Genomic DNA, 20,561 nt, shown 5'->3' on the forward strand with positions numbered 1-20,561 from the left:
TTTCATGCTTTTCACATAAAATAAAGTAACCTTTTCAATCAATTTTCTATTGTGTCTATGATGTTATCATTTGGTGGTGTAGGTCAGGGTTGGCAAATCTTTACTGTAAAGGGCCAGAGAGTAAATATTTTAAGCTTTGCAGGCCATACCATCTCTGTTGCAACTACTCAACTTTGTTGCTGTAACAGTCACAATTTATAAATGAATGAGCATGGCTGTGAGCCAATATAACTTTACCTATAGATATTGAAATTTGAATTTCACATAATTTTCATGTGTCATGAAGTATTGTTCTTCTTCTCAACCATTAAAAATGTAAAAACCATTCTTAGTTGTGGGCTGTACGAAAACAGGCCAAGGGCCGGACTTGCTCTGTGGCCGTAGTTTTCTGACTACAGTGTAGTTTATGGCTGGGAGCACATCCAGGTTTTGTGGGGAGGGAACCTTTTACAATTTGTGGGGCCTCTCTTTAAGAAAAAGAATACAAAGTTACAAATACAAAATTAGGTGCAAGGCTTTGGGAGGGACTCATACAGATGAGAGGCCCTTGAAAATGGAGCCTCTTTAGTGTCCTGGGGGTCTGCTTCTGGTGACACTTGGACCATTCTCCTGCAGAGGTTCCCAGACCTGGCTGATTATTGGAGACACCAAGAAGGCTTTCCCAATGACAGGTTCCAAAGCCCTGAAGGAAAGCCCCGACACGTTGCCCAAATTAGAATCTCTGAGCATCGACCCTAAGAATCAGCTGTGTTGTAAAGCTCCCTAGGGAATTCTACTATGCAGCCATGTGTGCAAGCCACTCTTTTACTCCCCATTTCATAACAGTGAATGAGTCCATTAGAACTGGTACCACAAACACATCTATTGCCTTCATTGTGTAGCTTACCCAGAGATGGGTTTTAACTATTGTTATTGACCCATAGTCCAAATGTTTAGTTTTATCAGGAAAGCTCTATTGTTAAATTGTCCCAACAGAGCATATACACATACTCTTATGCTAGGCCAGCTACTTCTTTTTAGTGGATGTTAACCCATCCATAGTTAACTGGCTCTTCACCTTTGGGACTCAGTTTAATATTTTTACATATTAATCTTTATTTTTAAAACTTTTTAAAATCTTAAATCTTTGAGTTGGCGTACATTCCAGATAATCCATAAAATAAGTAAAAGGGTGTTGCAGAGCATCTGACCCTTATGTCATCAAGTAGCTGAGTCCTTGTCATTGCCTCATTGTCGAATTCATAGAAGCCTGTTTTCATATCCCTGTGAGTATTGTGCATCCTTTGAATTCTTCAAATATAATATGATTATTTCCACCTTGCTGAAAGATCTTAGTCAAAACTGGATAGCTCTGTCTGTAGAGTGGGTAGATACTACCACAGACAGTCATTTATTCATTTGTTAATTCATTAATTCATACGTTCAATGCGTATTACATGACTGTCTACAATGTGCTAGGCGGTGTGCTGGTGCTGCAGACTTAGAGCTTAGATTCCACTTGGAGAGAGAAACAATAACCAAAGTAACGTCACAGGGTGATAAACGATGTGCAGGAACTAAAACAGGGGGAAGCCACCTCGAATGTGTGTGTATGTGGGGAGGGGGAGGAGGTGGGAGGCTACTTAGATCATCAGAGGTGGTGGTGACGTTTGTGCTGAGACCCGAATGGTGACAAGAAGTCTGAGCTATGCACTCCAGTGCCTGGGAGATTGAAGCTCTTGAAACGTGGCTGGCGCCATATGTTGAAATGATAATATTTTGGATATAGTGGATTAAATAAAATATATTACTAAAACTAATTTCGTCTTTCTTTTACCCTTTTAATGCGGCTAATAGAAAATTACATATGTGGTTTGCGTTATATTTCTATTGGACAGCACTGATCTAGAAAGAAAGTTAACTCTGGGGGCCGGCCCCGTGGCTGAGTGGTTAAGTTCCCACGCTCCGCTTCGGTGGCCCGGGGTTTCTCCAGTTTGGATCTTGGGCGCGGACATGGCACCGCTCATCAAGCCACGTTGAGGCAGCATCCCACATACCACAACTAGAAGGACACACAACTAAGATATACAGCTATGTACTTGGGGGATTTGGGGAGAAAAAGCAGAAAAAAAAAAAAGAAAAAAGAAGATTGGCAACAGTTGTTAGCTCAGGTGCCAATCTTTAAAAAAAAAAAAAAATTTAACTCAATTCCATATTTTTTCCAGAGAGCACACATGGCCCCAGGATCCTCATGGATTGAGTGTGTTATGGGTTCTGAAGAATCTGAGCTAATATAACACTAGCTGAAATGTACTGAAACGGTTACCATGTGCCAGACACTGAGCGAAACTGCTTAACATCCATTTATTGAATCCTCACATTCCTATGAAGTAAAAAATATTTCCAAACCCATTTTACAGATGAGGAAATGGAGGTTCAGGGGGGCCAAATAACTTCCTAAGATGACAAGACTATGAAATAATGGAGTGAGAATTCAAACCCAGTCCGGGTCTGATGATGCAAGAGGCAAGGAGCTACAGTAGGAGGAAGGAGGAGGCAGGATCGTAGACCACGGATGGGTCTGGACCGTCCCCCGACCCCACTCCCCTGGTGAAATCTCCCACTCCACAGCCGGAAAACACCCCGCATCCCCTTGGCTGCTGGGAATGTGTTCCCGAGCCTGCATTGGCCCTGCAGGAATTCCTGCAGGAATCCAGCAAGAGCCATTGCGTGTGTGCGCCTGTGTGTGTCCACAGCTCTGTGGGTACCACTCTCTGGAGGGGCAGAATCTCTCCTCCCACCTCCCACCTTGGGAGTGGGTTTTTTTCTGCCCTATTGGGTGGCTGCACCTCCACAAGGTTGCCTGACTGCAGTGGTCCAGCTCTGTGACCACAGAGTGGACAGTAGGATCAGAGCGCCAGACATAAGAGCCTCGCTGGATGCTAAGATGTCTCAAACACCTGGGCAGCTATTCCAGATGTGGCCTCCCATTTTTCAAGATGGCACTTGTTTCCTCTTTGGGATTTCTTAAGAGGGGTTTTGAATAGTCACCAGCACTTGTGAGGGGAGCCAAGTGACACTGTGGCTTGACAGATGTCTTGCCAGAACTGTGTATGGGACTGGACACAAGGTTGGGGGGAAAAGGTTTATTTTTTAAGGCACCCTCGTCTTCATGTGATGAGCTCCATTTTCTTCTGCCCAGGAAGAAAGAGAGAAGCTCATCTTCATCAGACTTGAGTCTGACTCACAGGACATCTGTGACTCATCGTTCCAGGACAGCTCCCTCTGCCACAACCCAGCAAATGATGGCCCGGGGCCAAAATGATTCTGTGAAACAGTAGGATGGGCAGATAGTGCAGAATTGCCACCTGGTGCTAAGAAAAGCCTCCAGTTTTCCTTTTTAACTATTAAATTCATTTTAGCCAGATTCCTCTTGTGTAATAAAATGGATGTGAGGCAGTGATGGATACCACTGGCCCTAGACCCCCTTATGTATTTCTGTGATAAGTTGGGACCTATAAATTAACAACCTTTACATTTGGCAAGACATGGGTAACACCAGAGATCAAAACAGGGGGCTTCTGAGAGGATTTTGCCTCTGTCATCTTTTACATTTGACTCTTTCTCTAGAGCTAAAAGTGACAAAAAGAAAACACCAAAGTCAAAAGCAAAAAAGTAAATGAAAACCAAACAAACCAAAACAACAACAGGAAATGAGGAGATGCATCTTTTTCTTGCCTTGGATGCAAGATATGATCATCTTCTTCTCATAGCTGGTGTATTATGTGTGTATATCTGTAGAAACATTTATTTCATTAAACTCATTTCTTTTTGCACTTTAAGACGTTTCTGTGTAACTAAAATAAAAAAATGAAAGAACTCTAAATGAATATGTATAGATTACCATCAAAACAGATTGATAGTGAGTAAGGATGACAAACATAGTGAACCTCTGAATTAAGAGCTGGAGTCAGAACCCACTCGAGTCATCTTGAATCAATAATGTAGCTCTTATAAAAATATGTTTTATATTGGTAAATGTTTACATTCTCCCTGTCTCTCAGTATTCCACATATATTTTTACAGTTGTATAGGTCCAAGGTAGAGAGGATGGAAATTATGTGAGCAGGCAAGATATGGGACCTCTTTTATTAATTCTATGATTTTAGGAAGTACTTATAAATTGTGAAGGTGATCAGATTTCTGAAATTTCCACCTTCTTTTAGGAATTCTTTCAGCTCTTGAGAAAAAATTTTTGGAAGTTAGACACTGATAGTAGTCTTCTGAGACAGAGAAGAAAGAAAGAAAATATTTACAAAGGATTCAAAAGTCATGTCCCATCTATGTGGAGAATTTCCTTTCCTTTCAAGTTGCAAATTTTGAGTGGGTGTTCTATCAGTCAGTATGTTCTGTTCCTTTCTCTCTTTTTTCTCTGGTATTCCCATAACACATGTGTTACATCTTTTGTAGTTGTCCCACAGTTCTTGGATATTCTCTTCTGTTTTTATTTTCCAGTCTTTTTTCCCTTTGCTTTTCAGCTTTGGAAGTTTCTGTTGACAAGTCTGCAAGCTCACTGATTCTTTCCTCAGCTGCACCTCCACAAGGTTGCCTGACTGCAGTGGTCCAGCTCTGTGACCACAGAGTGGACAGTAGGATCAGAGCGCCAGACATAAGAGCCTCGCTGGATGCTAAGATGTCTCAAACACCTGGGCAGCTATTCCAGATGTGGCCTCCCATCCACTAATGAGCCCATCTAAGGCATTTTTCATTTCTGTCACAATGTTTTTGATTTCTGGCATTTATTTTTGATTCTTTCTTAGAACTTCTATTTCTTTGCTTACAATTACCCATCTGTTCTTGTGTGTTGTCTATTTTTTCCATTAGAGCCCTTAACATAGTTGTTTTAAATTCCCAGTCTGATCATTTCAACATCCCTTCCTTCTCTGTCTGGTTCCAATGCTTGCTCTATCTCTTCAAATTATGTTTTTTGCCTTTTAGTAGCCTTCTAATTTTTTATTGAAAGCCAGACATAATGTACCAGGTAAGAGGAAGCCAGTACTGATTCCTGCAGGGGTTGCTGCTCATGGATTCCTAATGTAGCAGGTTGTAATTCTCTGTATCCACCTGTCTGTCTCTCCAATTTTGAGGACAGTGGTTTGCCCTGTGACCTCACTTCTCTGACGGATCTAAGAAGAGCTGTTGAATTTTCTGTTTATTCATCTTTTTCAGTTGTTGTTAGAACGGAGTAACAACTTCTAAACTCCTTATATGGCAGACCAATATTCTTTAGTAATATTTTTTTCCATTTAGTAGGAAATGGAAATCTTCTGGCTAACTTAACGGGGAGAAAATAATAAGAAAAAAAGAAATAGCTTATTGAAGGCTACGTGGTAGCTCACAGAATTGCATGAAGACAAATGCAGGCAAGTCATGGAAAGTTCAGAATCCAGAGAAGCTCTGTGCTTGCAGGCCTGGCTGGGGTCACATGCCCACCCATGGCCAGGGAGAGCAGTCCCACCAAGGTTCAGTGGGAGAGGTGCTTCCTAAAAGGAAATTTAGGGGACTGCTAGAAGAAGCAGGGAGACGCGTTACAGCGATAAGCACCCTTGTCTATGGAAGGACGAGACCAAGTAGCTGCTGAAGCTCTGGCTAGCTTCTGATTGCTTCCCACTGCGATGTAGGACCACTGTTAATGTTTTCAGATCAAAGATTCGTAGAATTCCTATCCAATGTTATAACTGTGTGTACTCTTTTTATTGGATGGATTTGTAGTTATTAGGGGCTAAGTCTCTATGTGAAAATTATATGAACTATCTGATACATGGGAATGTCACTTACTGTTTACGGGCTTTACTATCTTAGATTCCTACTACTTGACATATATTCTAAGTATCCGTGTTGTGTCTCCCTTCATCTATTTTAAGTCAACATTAAGGGGAAAAAATTCCTAGGGAATTCTTTTCCTAAAGTTTCTTTTTTGCTTTGAAATAGAACCAGATTCTCTGAAGAAGCTGCCTGGTCCAGAACCTGCTTTGTCTTCCAAGGAAAATTAAAGCTAAAAAATCAGAAACCCAACAGACACTTGCAAGTGATTGATTTCAGGAATAAAGAGCTATGTCTTCCCATTTCTGGCACTTCTGATCACCATCTTTTTCTGCTTACCTGTTGTATCAGTTGGAGTTCAGTTGCAGGCAACAGAATCTACCAAGCTCATTGGGGCTGAAGGGGATTTATGAGTAGGCTTTGGTTGGCTTACAACCTGTGGGAAGGATTGGAGGAGTAGGCTTAGGCTGAGCTTCAGAACAAGGATTATGATGCCTCTGCTGCGTGTGAGTGCTGACAGGAGGCAGCAGAATCAAGCTGCGGACCAAGTTCGGAAAGTATACTAATGTAGATGGTCCGGGCTGCCACTTTGAGAAACCTGGCTTCAGGCATGAACAGGGGAAGAGAAGTCAGCAAAGGAGATTGTGGAAGAGTAGCCAGAGAGGTAGGAGGGAATCCAGGGAGTGTGGGGTCATGGAGGCCAAGGGAAGAGTGGTGGGAGAAGGGAATAGAAAAGAGGATCTAAGAAATGACCATCAGTTAAGAAGGAGGTTGTTGGAAATCTTCTAAGAACTATTCTAGTGAAATGAATGGAGCCAGAATGCAGTGGGCGAAGGAGCGAGTGGGACGTACAAAAACAGGACCGTGTCCACCACGCTTGCAGGAAGCCTGGCTGGAAAGGAGAAGAGAGAGGTGGGCGGTTGTTAGAGTGTGGCATAGTGGGGAGAAGGCGACTTTCTCTTTTTAGAAGATGGGGAATACTAGTGGTACATTTTTAAATGTTCATAGGAAGAATCCTGTTGAGCAGAAGTAGTTAAACATACATACAGGAGAACAATGCACGACAGATAGAGGGTGATTCCTGAAGAGATGGGAAGTGGTAGGATGAGGGAGAGGAGGTAGTGAGGGAGAGGAGGTGAGATGAGTGGTAGGATGAGGATTGAGGAGAGAGTGGGTGTGAGGGGATCAGAGATATGACATACTTGCAACGGAGAACTGGAGAGAAAGTGGTTTAGGCAACACAGGAGGGTCAGTGGGCAAGCACTGAATCCTAATACAGAAATCTGTACTTTAAGTTTTTTTTTTTTTTTTGTGCCGGGGAGGATTTGCCCTGAGCTAACATTTATTGCCAACCTTCCTCTTTTTTTTTTTCCCCTCCCCAAAGTCCCAGTACATAGTTGTACATTCTGGTTATAAGTCCTTCTAGTTCTTCTATGTGAGCCACTGCCACAGCATGGCTACTGACAGATGAGTGGTGTGGTTCCCTGGGGAACTCAAACCTGGCCACCGAAGCAGAGCATGTCAAATTTTAACCACTAGGCCATCAAGGCTGTCTGAGAAATCTGTACTTTAAAAATGAGATATTTCGGATATCTAATACACAGATCCTAAAATGTGGGGCTGGCTGACTGAAGGTGAGCTGGCGGCAGTGCAAATCCTGTTTTATATGGCTGGGAGGTTAGCAAACCTTATGGATAAATTAAGATACTTCTGATTACCAGCAATAAACACAACTTAAACTGGATTGTAAAATGAAGGACATTTATTGGCTCACATAAGGAAAAGTCCAAAAGTATATAGGCTTCAGGCACAAAGTGATCAAGTCTCCTTTTTGGATTTACTCTATTTGGCCCCACTCCATGTGTTGACTTTATTCTTTTTTTTAAAGATTTTATTTTTCCTTTTTCTCCTCAAAGCCCCCCGGTACATAGTTGTATATTTTTAGTTGTGGGTCCTTCTAGTTGTGGCATGTGGGACACCGCCTCAGCGTGGCCTGATGAGTGGTGCCATGTCCGTGCCCAGGATCCGAACTGGCAAAACCCTGGGCTGCTGAAGCAGAGCGCGTGAACTTAACCACTCGGCCACGGGGCCAGCCCCTTGACTTTATTCGTATCCTGGCTTCCCTCAGGGTTTCACTTTGACTGCCAGTAGCACCTAGGGCTGAGGATCCCAGGAAAAAAATTGGAACCATAAAGGAAGAGGGGGGAGGGATGAGGGAAAAATATCTGCCCTCTGCCCTCCTTTTTCCATTCAATCTTCTACCATTTTCCCCCTCAGCAGGACCTAACAAAAAGCCAGAGAGCAAGGGGGCCTAGAATCAGCTCCAATTCAGAGCAGATGAGGGGAAGGGTGGGGAAATGGATGTGAGGGCAAACAGGCAGATGTCTGGCACAAGCCCAAGAGACACTGGGTAGCCAAAATGGGGTGACCCAGGAGCAAGGCAGACAGAGATCCTCCCAGCACACAGAACCTGAGGTACTCATCCCACTACAGCTCATGGAGGCCTTGTCCCTTCTAGACCACAGGAGGTGATGGCTGCCAGGTGCTGGGGGCACAGTGTGCCATGAGAAGCGGTGCGCTATTCTGAGTGGGAGTGCCTCTCGGCGGGCCAGTTCTTCTCTGCCACTGTACAGTGAGTTGGGGGGTGGCTGCGTGTCTCACTTAGCCACATCCTGACCTGAATGAGGGGAATTCACATCACGTGGACATGCTGGGTGCCGGCAGCTGGCTGTAGTTCTAAGTGAGAACTTTGGGTTGACTTTGGGGAGAGGGTAAGAGCACTAAGATTATACAAGTAATAGTTGTATTACACTAAGGGAAGCATATAGAGAAAGGGGGGTGTGGGCTAAGCCAGCCAGGCGCTGGGCTGTGGTTGCTATTGTTTTGGGGTGCGGCATGTTTTCTCCTCCTGCCTTCTGCAACCAGGAGCTCCAGAGCTTGGACGGGGACCCCACGCTGGTAAGACACTTGGCTTGGACAAGTGCTTTACAGAGCACCCATCAGCCCAAACCTTCAGCCTCCCATTGTCCTTGTCCTCACACTCCCCAGGAGTTGGGATTACAGAGGTATGCCTGTGTGCCAGACAGCCAAGGGCGAGGATGAAGTGGCAGCTGTTGTTGTCTGCCCATCATCCCTCCCTTTGGAGAACTAACCTTTCCCCTCCACGTGGTTCCGGAAAGGGCTGCAAATCACAGGCGCCCATACTCTGACTCCAGAAGAGTCCATGTGACCTAAGCTAGGCCAGTCAAATACTCTCTCCCAGGAATTTGAATTGGGGACAGATATAACAGGGCCAGAAGATAGCAGAAGCTGGCTCACTACCGTAGCAGCGCCCAGAGAGCTGCTCGGGCGGGAGTTCCCAGCTGGAATCTCGAGCTCTGCCCTGCTCCTTGTCCTTCTCAAGGCGGGTGGTCAGCTCTGTGCATTTTGGGAACTCCTCAGCATTCTTCCTACAAATCTTTTCGTGCTTAATTGAGAGGAGATTTTTCTGTTCCTAATAACCAACCAAAAAACTCTACCTGAAACAAGAATCAATGTGATTTAAAGACTTTGCAATCACCACAGAGCTTAAGAACTGAAGTCGGATCCCTTGCTAGGGTCATCTGGGACAGAGATACTGTGTGGGCAAATTCACACACATCACCAGAGTTCCGGGACAGGCTGGACTGCACAGAAGTCCATGGACCACAAGTGCCTGTGAACAATAGGCAGGTGTAAGGATTATATAAGTATTTCCTTAGAGGATATGGTTTTAAAATAACTCATGAATTTTCTTTTTCATTTAACTAAAATTGTAAAAGTAATACTAAAGGTACTTCTTCAGAACTAACGTGCATTCTTCCCCTTCTGCCTGCTGATTTTGATGGAAAGGGTAATGGTTTTTCTTATCATGTTTTTTAGTGTTACACATACTTACTATTAATTTAGGAATAATTTGTTTGCTGAAAGATATCTTCTCAACACCCACAGAGGCGCACAAATGCAGTCCTAAACACTATGCTTACAAACAATTTATTCTTATTTCATACATTTGTTTTCCAGCAAAAAATGCATAGTTCTATTATTTATACAGAATTTCATTTTCAAGACTGTAGGGAACAAATGTCTCAGAAAACCAAAACCATAGCAAACCATACAACAGAAGTGAGTCACAATTTTGTTCAGCTACATGCACAGAACCGACCCAAGTGATATTTATTTCTATGGATTATTTTGCTTAATTTATCAGGTAATGTGGAATTATGACTAAATCACCCTTTTCTGGCAGAATACACTACTGATGTGAAACCACATCATGGTCCCTGTGTGGAAGTTCACACATCCTGAGGCAGCCTCTCTAGCTAGCTAAACACAGCTATTTAGGACGGAGGTGATGGCTGGAGTCAGGCTAGCCTAAGAAGAATTAATTTAGCAAGCAGTGGGAAAACATCATTCAGTTTACTTCTTCACACCTGCATTTTCCTTACTCCCCTCTCCCTCGACTACCACCATTACGTGAACATAAAACAAGGAGGTCTCCATTTGGTCGCTGCTAAATCCTCCCTCTGCCTCTGACCTGAGGAAAAAAACGAGTATGGCCCTTCAACCAATGCCCTTTACTGCAAAAGGGGACCTGCTGGTTGTACATTCTTGTAAACCCGAGTACAGCAACTGTGTTTAAAGCCTCAGTTGAGAAATGGATGAACCTCATAAGGCAGATGGTTTGAGAAGGCTTAAATACACGTGGAGTCCTTGGAGAAAGCTTTTGTCTTCAAGGCTGAGTTTATGGAAAGGGAAGACTGGTGGAACTGGTCTGGGAGAGGGCTGACAGGAAGAGTTCAGAGCCACCCTGTGCTTTATGCAGATGCAAGAGCAGCCTCGGAATGTCCCCCAGCCCTGAGACACAGACAGCCTTTCCTGGCCTGGACAGCGATGGCACGGGCTTTCTTCTTCTTTCCGCTCCTAAGAAACAAGGAGCAGAGTGTCCAGGGCTGCATGTTACTGGCTATCTTATTCATTGCGGTTACACCCTCATCAGAGAGAACCGTGCCTCAGCTCTTTATTGCCTCGGTACTCAGTTGCTTAGGATAACTTCTGTCATAACCTCCATAAAAGAAAACCAGTCTGGTAGAAGTGCAGACCTTCTCTGCTAGGCCTTGCCGGGAGAGGGAATTTAATGAAGTTTCTAACTAGAATTTTAAAAAGACTTTTAAATTTAGCCTTGTTACACACCTATAACATATCTGACCTGTTTTCCTCTTTTTTAAAAAAATGGTTTTTTATCCTTCTTTAAACTATACATTATTTACATTTTTAAAGACGTACTAGGTCTTCATCATTTGGGTAAGAGCTCAAGGTGAATAACTTCCAGGACAAAGATGAGGCTTTCCAAAAAACGCTGGTTCTCATCTATGTGCTAAGGCCTGTTTTTACAAACAAATTGCTATTAGAAACTTTTAAAGTATAAAATTAGAATACTTCTTTAAAAAATTTTCCTATTAATTTTCTTTTTTTTTTTTGCATCCAGGATATTAAAAACAGATTACGCTTTCTAACTAGAGATGGAACTAAAAGAAGAAATGAAATTAATGTGTCCCCGTAACTCCCTTCATCTAGAAGCAAGGGTTTATTTACACGGTGTCCTTTCTTGCGGTTCTGGTGAGCTGTGAGGAGCAGGGCGATTTCTACAGCATGATTAAAGAACCAGCTGAAGACCCCTCCACCCCTCCTTGAGTGCTTATTGCATATTGTAGGTGGAGCTGTAAGGCATGAGAGAGGGGACCTGCCACTTACACACATTCCAGAATAATTTTGCACATTGAAGAAATTCTCCTTGAGAGATGCCATGTCTGGAATAGCTTTCAGAGACTGTTCAAGAACAACAAGTATGAAAGGTCATGCATTACATTTAGAAGCACAATACATTGGAGGACATTTTCAAAAGCTCAAACAAAAGGCTGTTTTTCCATTGAGTTCAATAGTAAATAAGTGAGCATTTTGTTGCATATAGGTGTTCAGAGCTTTCAAAAGTCACATCCTGTCACAGTTAGCAGCCCAATGCACACTCTTGGCCCCTGACCTATAAATAAACATTCTAATTCTGCAACCCGCTCACAGACTCGTAAGAAGCTATTCTAAAACAAAAAAAGCTACAAACTGGTTAGAAATCTGCCAACTGGAAATGCAATACACTTGTCCTTTTTTAACAACTACAAAAACTTGTATCAGCTTTTTGGAACAGTGACTAAGAATTGACACTGACACCCATTTTCACAATTAAGAAAAAATTATTCATAATATTGAAGAAGGAATGACATCTTCAACAGGAAGGTGTGTGACCTACCACGACGGAACACGGCGATGTCAGCCTCGCCAACGAGGCACGCTCCCTGTTTAGTGACTCTAGACTTGTTCGCCTTCTGCTGGGCGATATATGTCAGAGGATACTGGCAATCCTTCAAGAAAAGGATTCCAAAGGTGATTTACCATTGGCTGGTGCTATCCCCCAATGCCTTTTTGCTGTATGCCCTAATTTTATGGAAATAAATTAAGGACATTAAGCCAGGGGTAAGTGTACTACTCAAAACATACCTGGGTGCTAGTGCTCAGGTCAAAAGCTGCAGGATGTGTTTAGGCTGCCAAGTAGAAGTCCTCACCTGCCTATCTGAACGCTAACATCACGGGAGTTCACACGCTTTTCTAGGGACAAAATTTAAAACTCAGGTGAAACTGTCCAGAGTTGAACTTGCTGTTGGAATCGAATCCTCCTTGTTCTCCCCTTCTTGTGCCGTCTTCTCATCTTTTCTATATAGGATACTTTTCCTTTATAATTTCCCCTTGATTAATTTTTTTTCTAAGACATGTTTCATAGGTTATAACACAAAGACTTTAAAAGAGGAAAAAGGCTAAAGAACATTAGTTAATCTTTGGAGATGTAAGCATTTAAGGTCACATTTTAAAAACCTTAAATATGCTATCTACGAACTTCAGACACTAACGACATCACAGTCTAGGCACTTTGGATGGACCTTGCTTCCTAATGATATGAATCCTAACCGTCCCAAAGTGATTGTTATTAGTGTCTTTATTAATTAGTAGTGATGATCCAATGTACACATGCCTGCTATCCCCTCTCCTGGATTGTACATTAAATTTTCTAGTTATTTTTAAGCATAAAATTCGCATAGGCCTAGGAGCAGACAGGAAAAAAAAAACAGAATAAAGAAATTGATTGTGGGTAAGTTACCATGTTAATTGAAATAAGATTCTATGCATTGCTCTCATGCTAATAGAAAGGAGAAAAGGACCAAACCCAGTGGCTTAGGACATTCTGCTTATGGCCAAGGTCAGAGTTTGGTCCCTGGCCAGAGGGCCTTTCCTACCTCTGTTCCACCAGCATACAAAAAGGTAACAGCTGTCATAATATGGATGGATCCTCACCCGGTGTCTCACAGGTAGTGGGTGCTTTGCTCAATGATCACTAAAGGGCTTACATGAATGAGTGAAATCAACTCCAAGGACACTGACAGAGTGAAGTCAGCAGTGGTGGACGTCAGCAGAGGAAGAACAACCCAAGACGGTGCAAACTATTTAAGTAGCTGATAACATTTTGTTTAAGATTCTGTAATTTAAGTTCAAGGATAGCCATACCTTACTTTGCCCTATTTTATAATTATGAAGTAGTCAATTAAAAAACAAGTAGTGTCTGTATGCTTGGCCAGGCATCACAGCCCTGCAAACTAGTAAACGCTCACAATTGAACACACAACCATCTCCACATTCTAACGCCATTTTGAAAACTTAATTGTCACCTTGGACCAATGGTATGACCTTGAAATGGAGATAACTCCTACTGTTCCTGTCTCCAACTCTAGCTTTGTGCAGATTAACTAATTAAAGTTATGAAGAGATCTGAAGAAAACTATCCCTGTATATTATTGCCATTTGCCTTCAGATTCAGCACCAAATCAGAAAATATTATAAAAATCACCTCCATCCCCAAATTTTGCATTCTTAGAAATAATTCCCTTTAAGTATCATGATGAATTAGGCTAAATGGCTTTGGACTGCAAGCACTCACAGGCAGGATTTATGAATGGAAACATGTGAAGGCCGCTCCCGCCAGCTCCGAAGCCCCATACTTTCTTCCTGGGCTATTTATAGAAAGCGTATGGCCGGTGGAAAAGACCACGTTTATTTTTACAAGGCAGTCATGACATGACCAAAGAACTCACTTCCTCTCTCTGGGAAGGTCGTCCACTTCACCTGAGGGTGCAGCTGCAAGGACAGGCAGAAAAGGAACCCCTTTTAGCCAACTAACTCAGCCTGAGTCACTGCCAGAAATCAACCCACTGGACAGGCACTGGAGTCAAACACCCTCATTTACCAGGCATGACTCTATGATGCTGCTCCTTGAGATGTCATCTAGATCATGACTAATAAGTAAAAATAAAATGCATTACATAACGTGCTTCAAAATTCTGCTGCCAGAATAGGTTGCGCAGAGATAATGGAGTGCATTCTTATTTATCTTTTGTCCTACATTTCAAACAGCTGAACACAATAAAGGAAAACTGAATTTTTATGGATGTGGCAAAATTGAGAGTGGGAAAAAATATTTTTAAAGGTATTCTATTCTGATTGCCATACTACCCCTGAAATATATACTATACCTGGATAATTCCACGCAAATGGAGACTCAGTAAATATTTGCTGATTCTAAAATATCATCATTTATCTCAACAGAAATCGACATAATTTAGCAAATAACATATATGGTTTCACAAATCATCCCTGGTCTTATATAGTGTGTATCGTACCTATTTGCAAACATGAAGTGAAGCCAAACCACTGTTATCAACTAGAATGTCCTTTTGTCAAGGTTATGTGTGGTTTATAAAAACTAAGATGGAATTGGAAAAGAAAAGTGGAAGAAGGAAAAGGTAAAGGGAAGGAAAGTGAGTCCTCCTTCTCTCTGGGACGCACTGGGTGCCGAAACCTTTGAGGGAAAAAGTGTGTCATCTTACTGAGCTCATGCATCATAATCACTTGAAAATGATACGGGTATAATTTTATCCTTAAGTGGCCTCTGCTTAAGGACAAAGACACAGCCAGAAGAGAATTTTCCTTGTGGACCCAGAAGATCTCCAACAAAAATTTAAAATGATAAATACAGGGTTTATTTCTTGTTCTCAAACTCATCGACTCTTTTTAGAAGTCTAACTGTTGAAATTTCCTTCTGAAAGGGGAGGGCCCATTTTACAAGGCAGCTACAAAATACTCTTCCACCTGTTTCTCCAGCTTCCAAATCACCCTTCTTTGGAGCTCTAGAAGAGACAACAATGACATGCAAATAAGTTTGCATGTGGAAATATCCTGATTTCCACAATTGTCCTTGAATACACGTCCTGAATTAAGTTACAGCTGTGGATTAACATCTGTGGTTAGGCGCAAATTCTCAGCCCCTGTAACCTAACAGGAATCTCCTTGCACTTTGCAAAAGATGAGACACTGACACTCACCAGCAAATGTGCAAAAAGTGTATTTACAATCCCATTAAGAAGGTCTACATTAAATACAGACGTATATAAAGGTAACTTCTGTGTGCGAAGTAACACACACGAATACTGGTTCCTCCAGGGAACTGTGTCGAGCCTCTCTATTTACAAATACAGCAGCGATTAAAAGCATAAACAAAACCAGCAATCTTTTTAGAAGCTCCAGCCTACCAGTGCTGAGGTAAGTGTTCATCGACTTTATGTGCTTGATCTAAATTATACTATGAAGTCAAGACTCCCCATTCAACAACTTACTTGCCCCTTAACCAAAAGGACTTGTCAGGAAGCGTTAGAAGTATTTAAATAAGCCGCCTCAAAGGTTTGTGTTAGAGTTGCCATCTCAAGTACAGGTTAGCGTTTCTAAGAAATGTCTTAAATAACACTGGCTGATATAGTTATTAGAAAGGATCTCAGGAGTGTGGTCACTAATTTTTCAACGATTTAGGGTGACCAGCATTCATTTCCACAGTCTGGATCCAAATGAGACATACAGTGTTTAACTAGGCAAAGCTAATCGTACTTAACTCAAAATCTTCAGTTACAACTCAAGTAATATGCTCCTAACTTTCACAATATAACGGCCTCATTTATTCCTGAATATTATATTTCCAACTTTAAGCAAGGATAGATGGCATCAGTCTAACACAGAGTCCTCTCACCCTCCCCAGTGGCTGCATACACAACCACAGCCACATTAGTGAGCTGGCTCCTTCTTGTAGAGAAGCCAAATGCTCGCATGTCCCGGTAAACGACTTCCGGTCCTATCAAAAACTTACAACCAACACCATCTTCCTCCCCTCCTGGGTGGAATGTTAAACCTTGATTTGCAGTCAAGTATGAAAAGCTTATTCCTACTGCTCTCCCCATGTAAGAAACTATGTTTGAGGACCAGTCATTTGGGCATTGCTTCAAAAGGCACATTTATTCCAGTGGCAATTTAAGTCAGTAGAGAAGAATAAAATTAAAAACCAACAAAAAAAATAGGATGGAATACATTAAAGGAAATAGGAATCTGGGATCTATACAAACCACTGAGCTCCTCTCCAATAGTTTCACCAGAGTGCCTAAGGGAGAATAATTCACAGTTGTATCATGACACACACAGGCCTTCAGAAAACACTGTTTAAAAAAGTAGTTGAGAACTCTCAAGCAGCTCGCCCTGATGTCCAGTTCAAGTGAATGCAATGCAGAAGGGCTGCAAAGTTCAAAACTACGTGACAAAGAAAACTCAGTGCACATCACAGGCTTTGATAAGTTATAAAAAATCATTGTATATATTACTATGTAAATAACATCTGAGAAACATTCTGAAATAATTAACTTGCGTTCACATTCCATGCATTTTCTAGCAGGTTAAGCCCTGGGTTTGTGTCTTTGTGCCCGTTTCCTACAAAGCTCCATTCTTTGGACAAATCCCAGTACTCCTAAGACTGAAATGGAAGTACTCAGGGATTTTTGTCTACTTACCCTCTTTACTGCACACCTGACCTCACGAGAGCTACTTGTTATTACCGCTGGCACAGAAGACGATTGGAAAATCGAACTGTTCGGGGTTTTATTTGGGATTTTATTCGCTGCCTTTGAAAAATCCCTGGATGTCACAGACACTACCTGATTTTTTCCCAGGAGCAAGAACCAGCGGCCCTCGCCCTCCTGCTTGACCCGCCTCCCTCTTCCAAAGCCCAATGCACCGAGACCCCCTTGTTGCAGTGGACTTTTCCCCTGTGGTTTTGCAGCACCCTCCTCGAGCAAAGAAGGAAACATAACGAAACTTGAAAACAAACCAACAATAGCAACAACAGAAACTCCGACCAAACAGGTGGGCCAACCGGCAGCCTCCTCCAAGGCAGAGGCTCACTTTTTACTGCAGAACTCGGAGTTGTTTAGGAACTTCTTGATGACCAGCCCTAGACAGAGGACCAGCAGCAGCATGTAGCCCACGGTGCCTGAGAAGGTGGGCGCGGCAGGCGGCGCCTTGAGGAATTGGCGCAGGCCCTCCTCCACGTAGTACACCTGGTCATAGATGCTAAGGAAAGTGAAGATGTGGAAGAGCTGGTGGCTGTGGCCGATGATGTCAAAGAGGCCTGGGTGGATGCGCTCGGGGATCTTGCTCACGTTGAAGAAGGCGGCCACCACCAGCCAAAAGTAGCGGCGGTAGAAGTGCACGAAGAGCGTGGGGTTCTCGCCGCGCAGGTCGAAAAGCCAGCTCTCGAGCATGATGGGGCAGGCCATGCTGAGCGGCATGATGAAGACGAAGGTGCGCAGGGCGAACGGGTAAGAGCACCAGTCGGTGCGGCTCTTGCAGCAGGCCACGGTGCAGGCCACGGCCAGCACGAAGGCTACGGGCAGCACGAGCGCGCGGTAGGCGGCGATGAGGCGCGTGCAGTCCACGTGCCAGCCCAGGCGTTGCTGCACGTACGGGGTCATCACCCTGGCGTCCAACAAGCTCAGGCCAGGCAGCAGGTAGTAGTAGTAGGCCACCGTGCTGCCGAAGCCGTAGTAGCTGATGGACGCGTAGTCCAGGTAGAAGAAGGCGGCGCGCAGGCGCAGCGACAGGCAGCTGAACACGTGCGCCGTGCAGCTCATGGCGAAAGTCAGCAGCACCCCTGACGCGTAGCACCACAGCGGCAGCAGCCACGGGTGGTGGAAGGGCACGTCGCGGCCGCTCAGGAAGAACAGGCGGCAGAACTTGCTCAGGAACAGCAGCAGCGGGATGAAGTGCGTCCAGAAGTTGAGCGTCTCGTTGGTCGGCTTCAGCACCGAGGCCAGGCACTCCTGCGCAGTGCACGGCAGCCGCCGGTAGCCCGACAGGATGAAGCACTCCACGAAGTCGTCGGGCACCTCGTCCCAGCGCAGCAGCGGCCTGGCCGAGGCTGCGGGGTCCCCGGAGGGGTGGGGGCGCGAGGCAGCCTCCGAAGCCGCCGCGCTGGCGGCCGGCGGGCCCTTTGTGCCCGCGCCCCGGGGCTGCAGGCGCCGGGGCATGGTGCCCGGGGCTTGGCTAGGGCGCGCACAGGCGACCTCTGGCGCCGGCTCCCGCGCGCTCGGCAGTCCCCGCCGGCCGCCGTCGGAGCCTTTGTGCACCCGCCGGGGGCGTCGCTGCAGCTTCAAGAGAAGACGCGAGCCTCTGAGCAGCCGCTCCTGAAAAATAAATAAATAAGTAAAAATGATAATCAATTACCAGCCGCGCGGCGACCGGCAGGAGCGCGCGGGGCTCGGCGGCCCCCTAGCCAGGCTCCCCGCTCCCGGCTCGCGGCCGCCCGCGCTGCGGCAGCGGCGGTGGCGGTGGCGGCGGCGGCGCGGCGGACTGCGGCGGCGGCGGCGCTGCTGCGGTGACTGGGCATCGCGCGGTGCGGGCGCCGCCACCGCCGCCCCCGGCGCGGGAGGCGGGGATGTGGGAGCCCAGGCGCTGGAGGGAGGGAGGGACGGGCGCACCAAGGGAGGGCGGGGGCCTCCCCGGCTAGTGTTTCGCGGCCGCCACGGGGGATAGAGTTGTCCCCTGTCTCGAGTTCCGTACCATCCCCCCTCCCCGGGCCGCAGCAGCCGGAGCTGGCCCGTTAATGACTGATGCGGGGGCCAAAGGCTGCGCCAGCGATGAGCTGTGCGCGCGGAGGGCGAGGGTCCGCGCCGGGGTTCGAAACCCGACAGCCCGCTGGCGTTCGAAAGGACACTGGGCGGCCGCGTTCGCGGGGGGCGGGGAGCGGCAGCCGCGGGGGCCCGGAGGGCGCCCGCGTGTCCGAGCCGGGGCTGGCGGAGAGGTGCGACAACAGGGATCCCCACAGGGGCTGGGGGCGCTCCGGGATTGTGGGGCTTGGAGACCGTGTCTGGATCGGGGCAGTGTCATTGTCAGCTACCTGGGACTGCTCGTCTCTTTCCGTGTGTGTGTGTGTGTGTGTGTGTGTGTGTGTACGCGCGCGCGCACGCACGCGCGCGAGGCTCCCACTCTCCCACCGTATCAAGCTTTAGTTATCTCCTTTCGTCTATCGGACTTATTCAGGTGCGTCACTAACCTGCCTTCTCCCTGGTTGTTGTCTGTCCAAATGAGTCGTCCCTAAACTGGCCTCCGGTCGCGCTCCCCAGCCCTCGGGGGCCGCAGGTCACCCATCCTCGTGTTCTTATGCCTTTAGCTAGGCATCTTGTTTGGCGTCCAAAGTCCGACAACTCAGGGCGGGCTGCTCAAACTCCAAGTTTCAATGAAAAATTTCAGAGGACGACCAGGCGGTTCAGAAAGCCTGTAACGATCCGAGGAATTTATTAAGAAGGGGTTCCCGGCCCAACCCGTGGCCGAGTGGTTAAGTTTGGGCGCTCCGCTTTGGCTGCCCAGGGTTTCATCGGTTCGGATCCTGGGCGCGGACTTGGCACCACGGGTCAGGCCATGCTGAGGCGGCGTCCCACATGCCACAGCTAGAAGGACCCACAACTGGGGCGATTTGGGGAGAAAAAAGAAAAAGATTGGCAAAAGTTCTTAGCTCAGGTGCCAATCTTTAAAAAGAAAAAAAAAGAAGGGGTTCCCAAGCAGAGCTGTGCCCCAGTCAAAGGCTGATCAAGTAGAGGACGTTGATGAGAGAGGACTTAAGGTAGGAGGTGCATTCTAGCAGGAACTGAAAAGAGAACGAAGATGAATTCATGGAGACTGGAAGGAGGTGGCTTGGAAAAAAGTTATGCATAATTAACCAGAAGTACCTGGCAGGCTAGGCTGGGTGTCTGGAGGCCAGAAGAAAGGGAGAAGAGTGGAAAACGGTTGTGATGCACTGCGGGATGAAATTATGCCCTTGAGCCTTGTAAAAAAAAGCTGTCTGCTCTAAAATGTTTACCATTTCACAGAAGTTTCTGTTAGTGATGCTATGAGGGTGTGACTGAGTCTGACTTGTGTCATGGACCTGCAGTACAGTGTCATGGCGATAAGAGCTAACTTTTAAGGGACCAGGCACTGTTCTAAGTGCTTTACAGTTTTTAAATCTTTTAGGTGTTACTATTTTTCTCATTTTACGGATGAGGAAATGGAGGCACCACGACCATAAATAATATGCCCTATTGGTGAAGGGGGATTTGAACCCAGGCAAACTGCTTCTCATGTGCTTAAACCAGAACACCCAACGACCTGCTTTTGCCCAAAGGAAACTAGTAAGAAATGGCAGTCTGATTTAGCAAAAGGCTTTCATTTTCGTTTTATAAATGAAAGGCTGCCTTCATCACTACAGCAAATCCTTTAAGTAGGTCAAGGAA

The 20,561-nt window shown here is 45.4% G+C and overlaps 1 protein-coding gene across 1 annotated transcript; it reads right to left on the reverse strand.

Moving 5' to 3' along the window:
- Positions 1–16,241: 16,241 nt before the first annotated feature.
- PAQR9 (progestin and adipoQ receptor family member 9) lies at positions 16,242–18,664 on the reverse strand. The gene has a single exon (XM_014852066.3). The coding sequence runs from the start codon at positions 18,318–18,320 to the stop codon at positions 17,193–17,195; it is 1,128 nt and encodes a 375-aa protein (XP_014707552.3). The 5' UTR covers positions 18,321–18,664; the 3' UTR covers positions 16,242–17,192.
- Between the last annotated feature and the right edge of the window lie 1,897 nt (positions 18,665–20,561).

This window comes from Equus asinus, chromosome 21 (genome assembly GCF_041296235.1).
Source record: "Equus asinus isolate D_3611 breed Donkey chromosome 21, EquAss-T2T_v2, whole genome shotgun sequence".
NCBI lineage: Eukaryota > Metazoa > Chordata > Mammalia > Perissodactyla > Equidae > Equus > Equus asinus.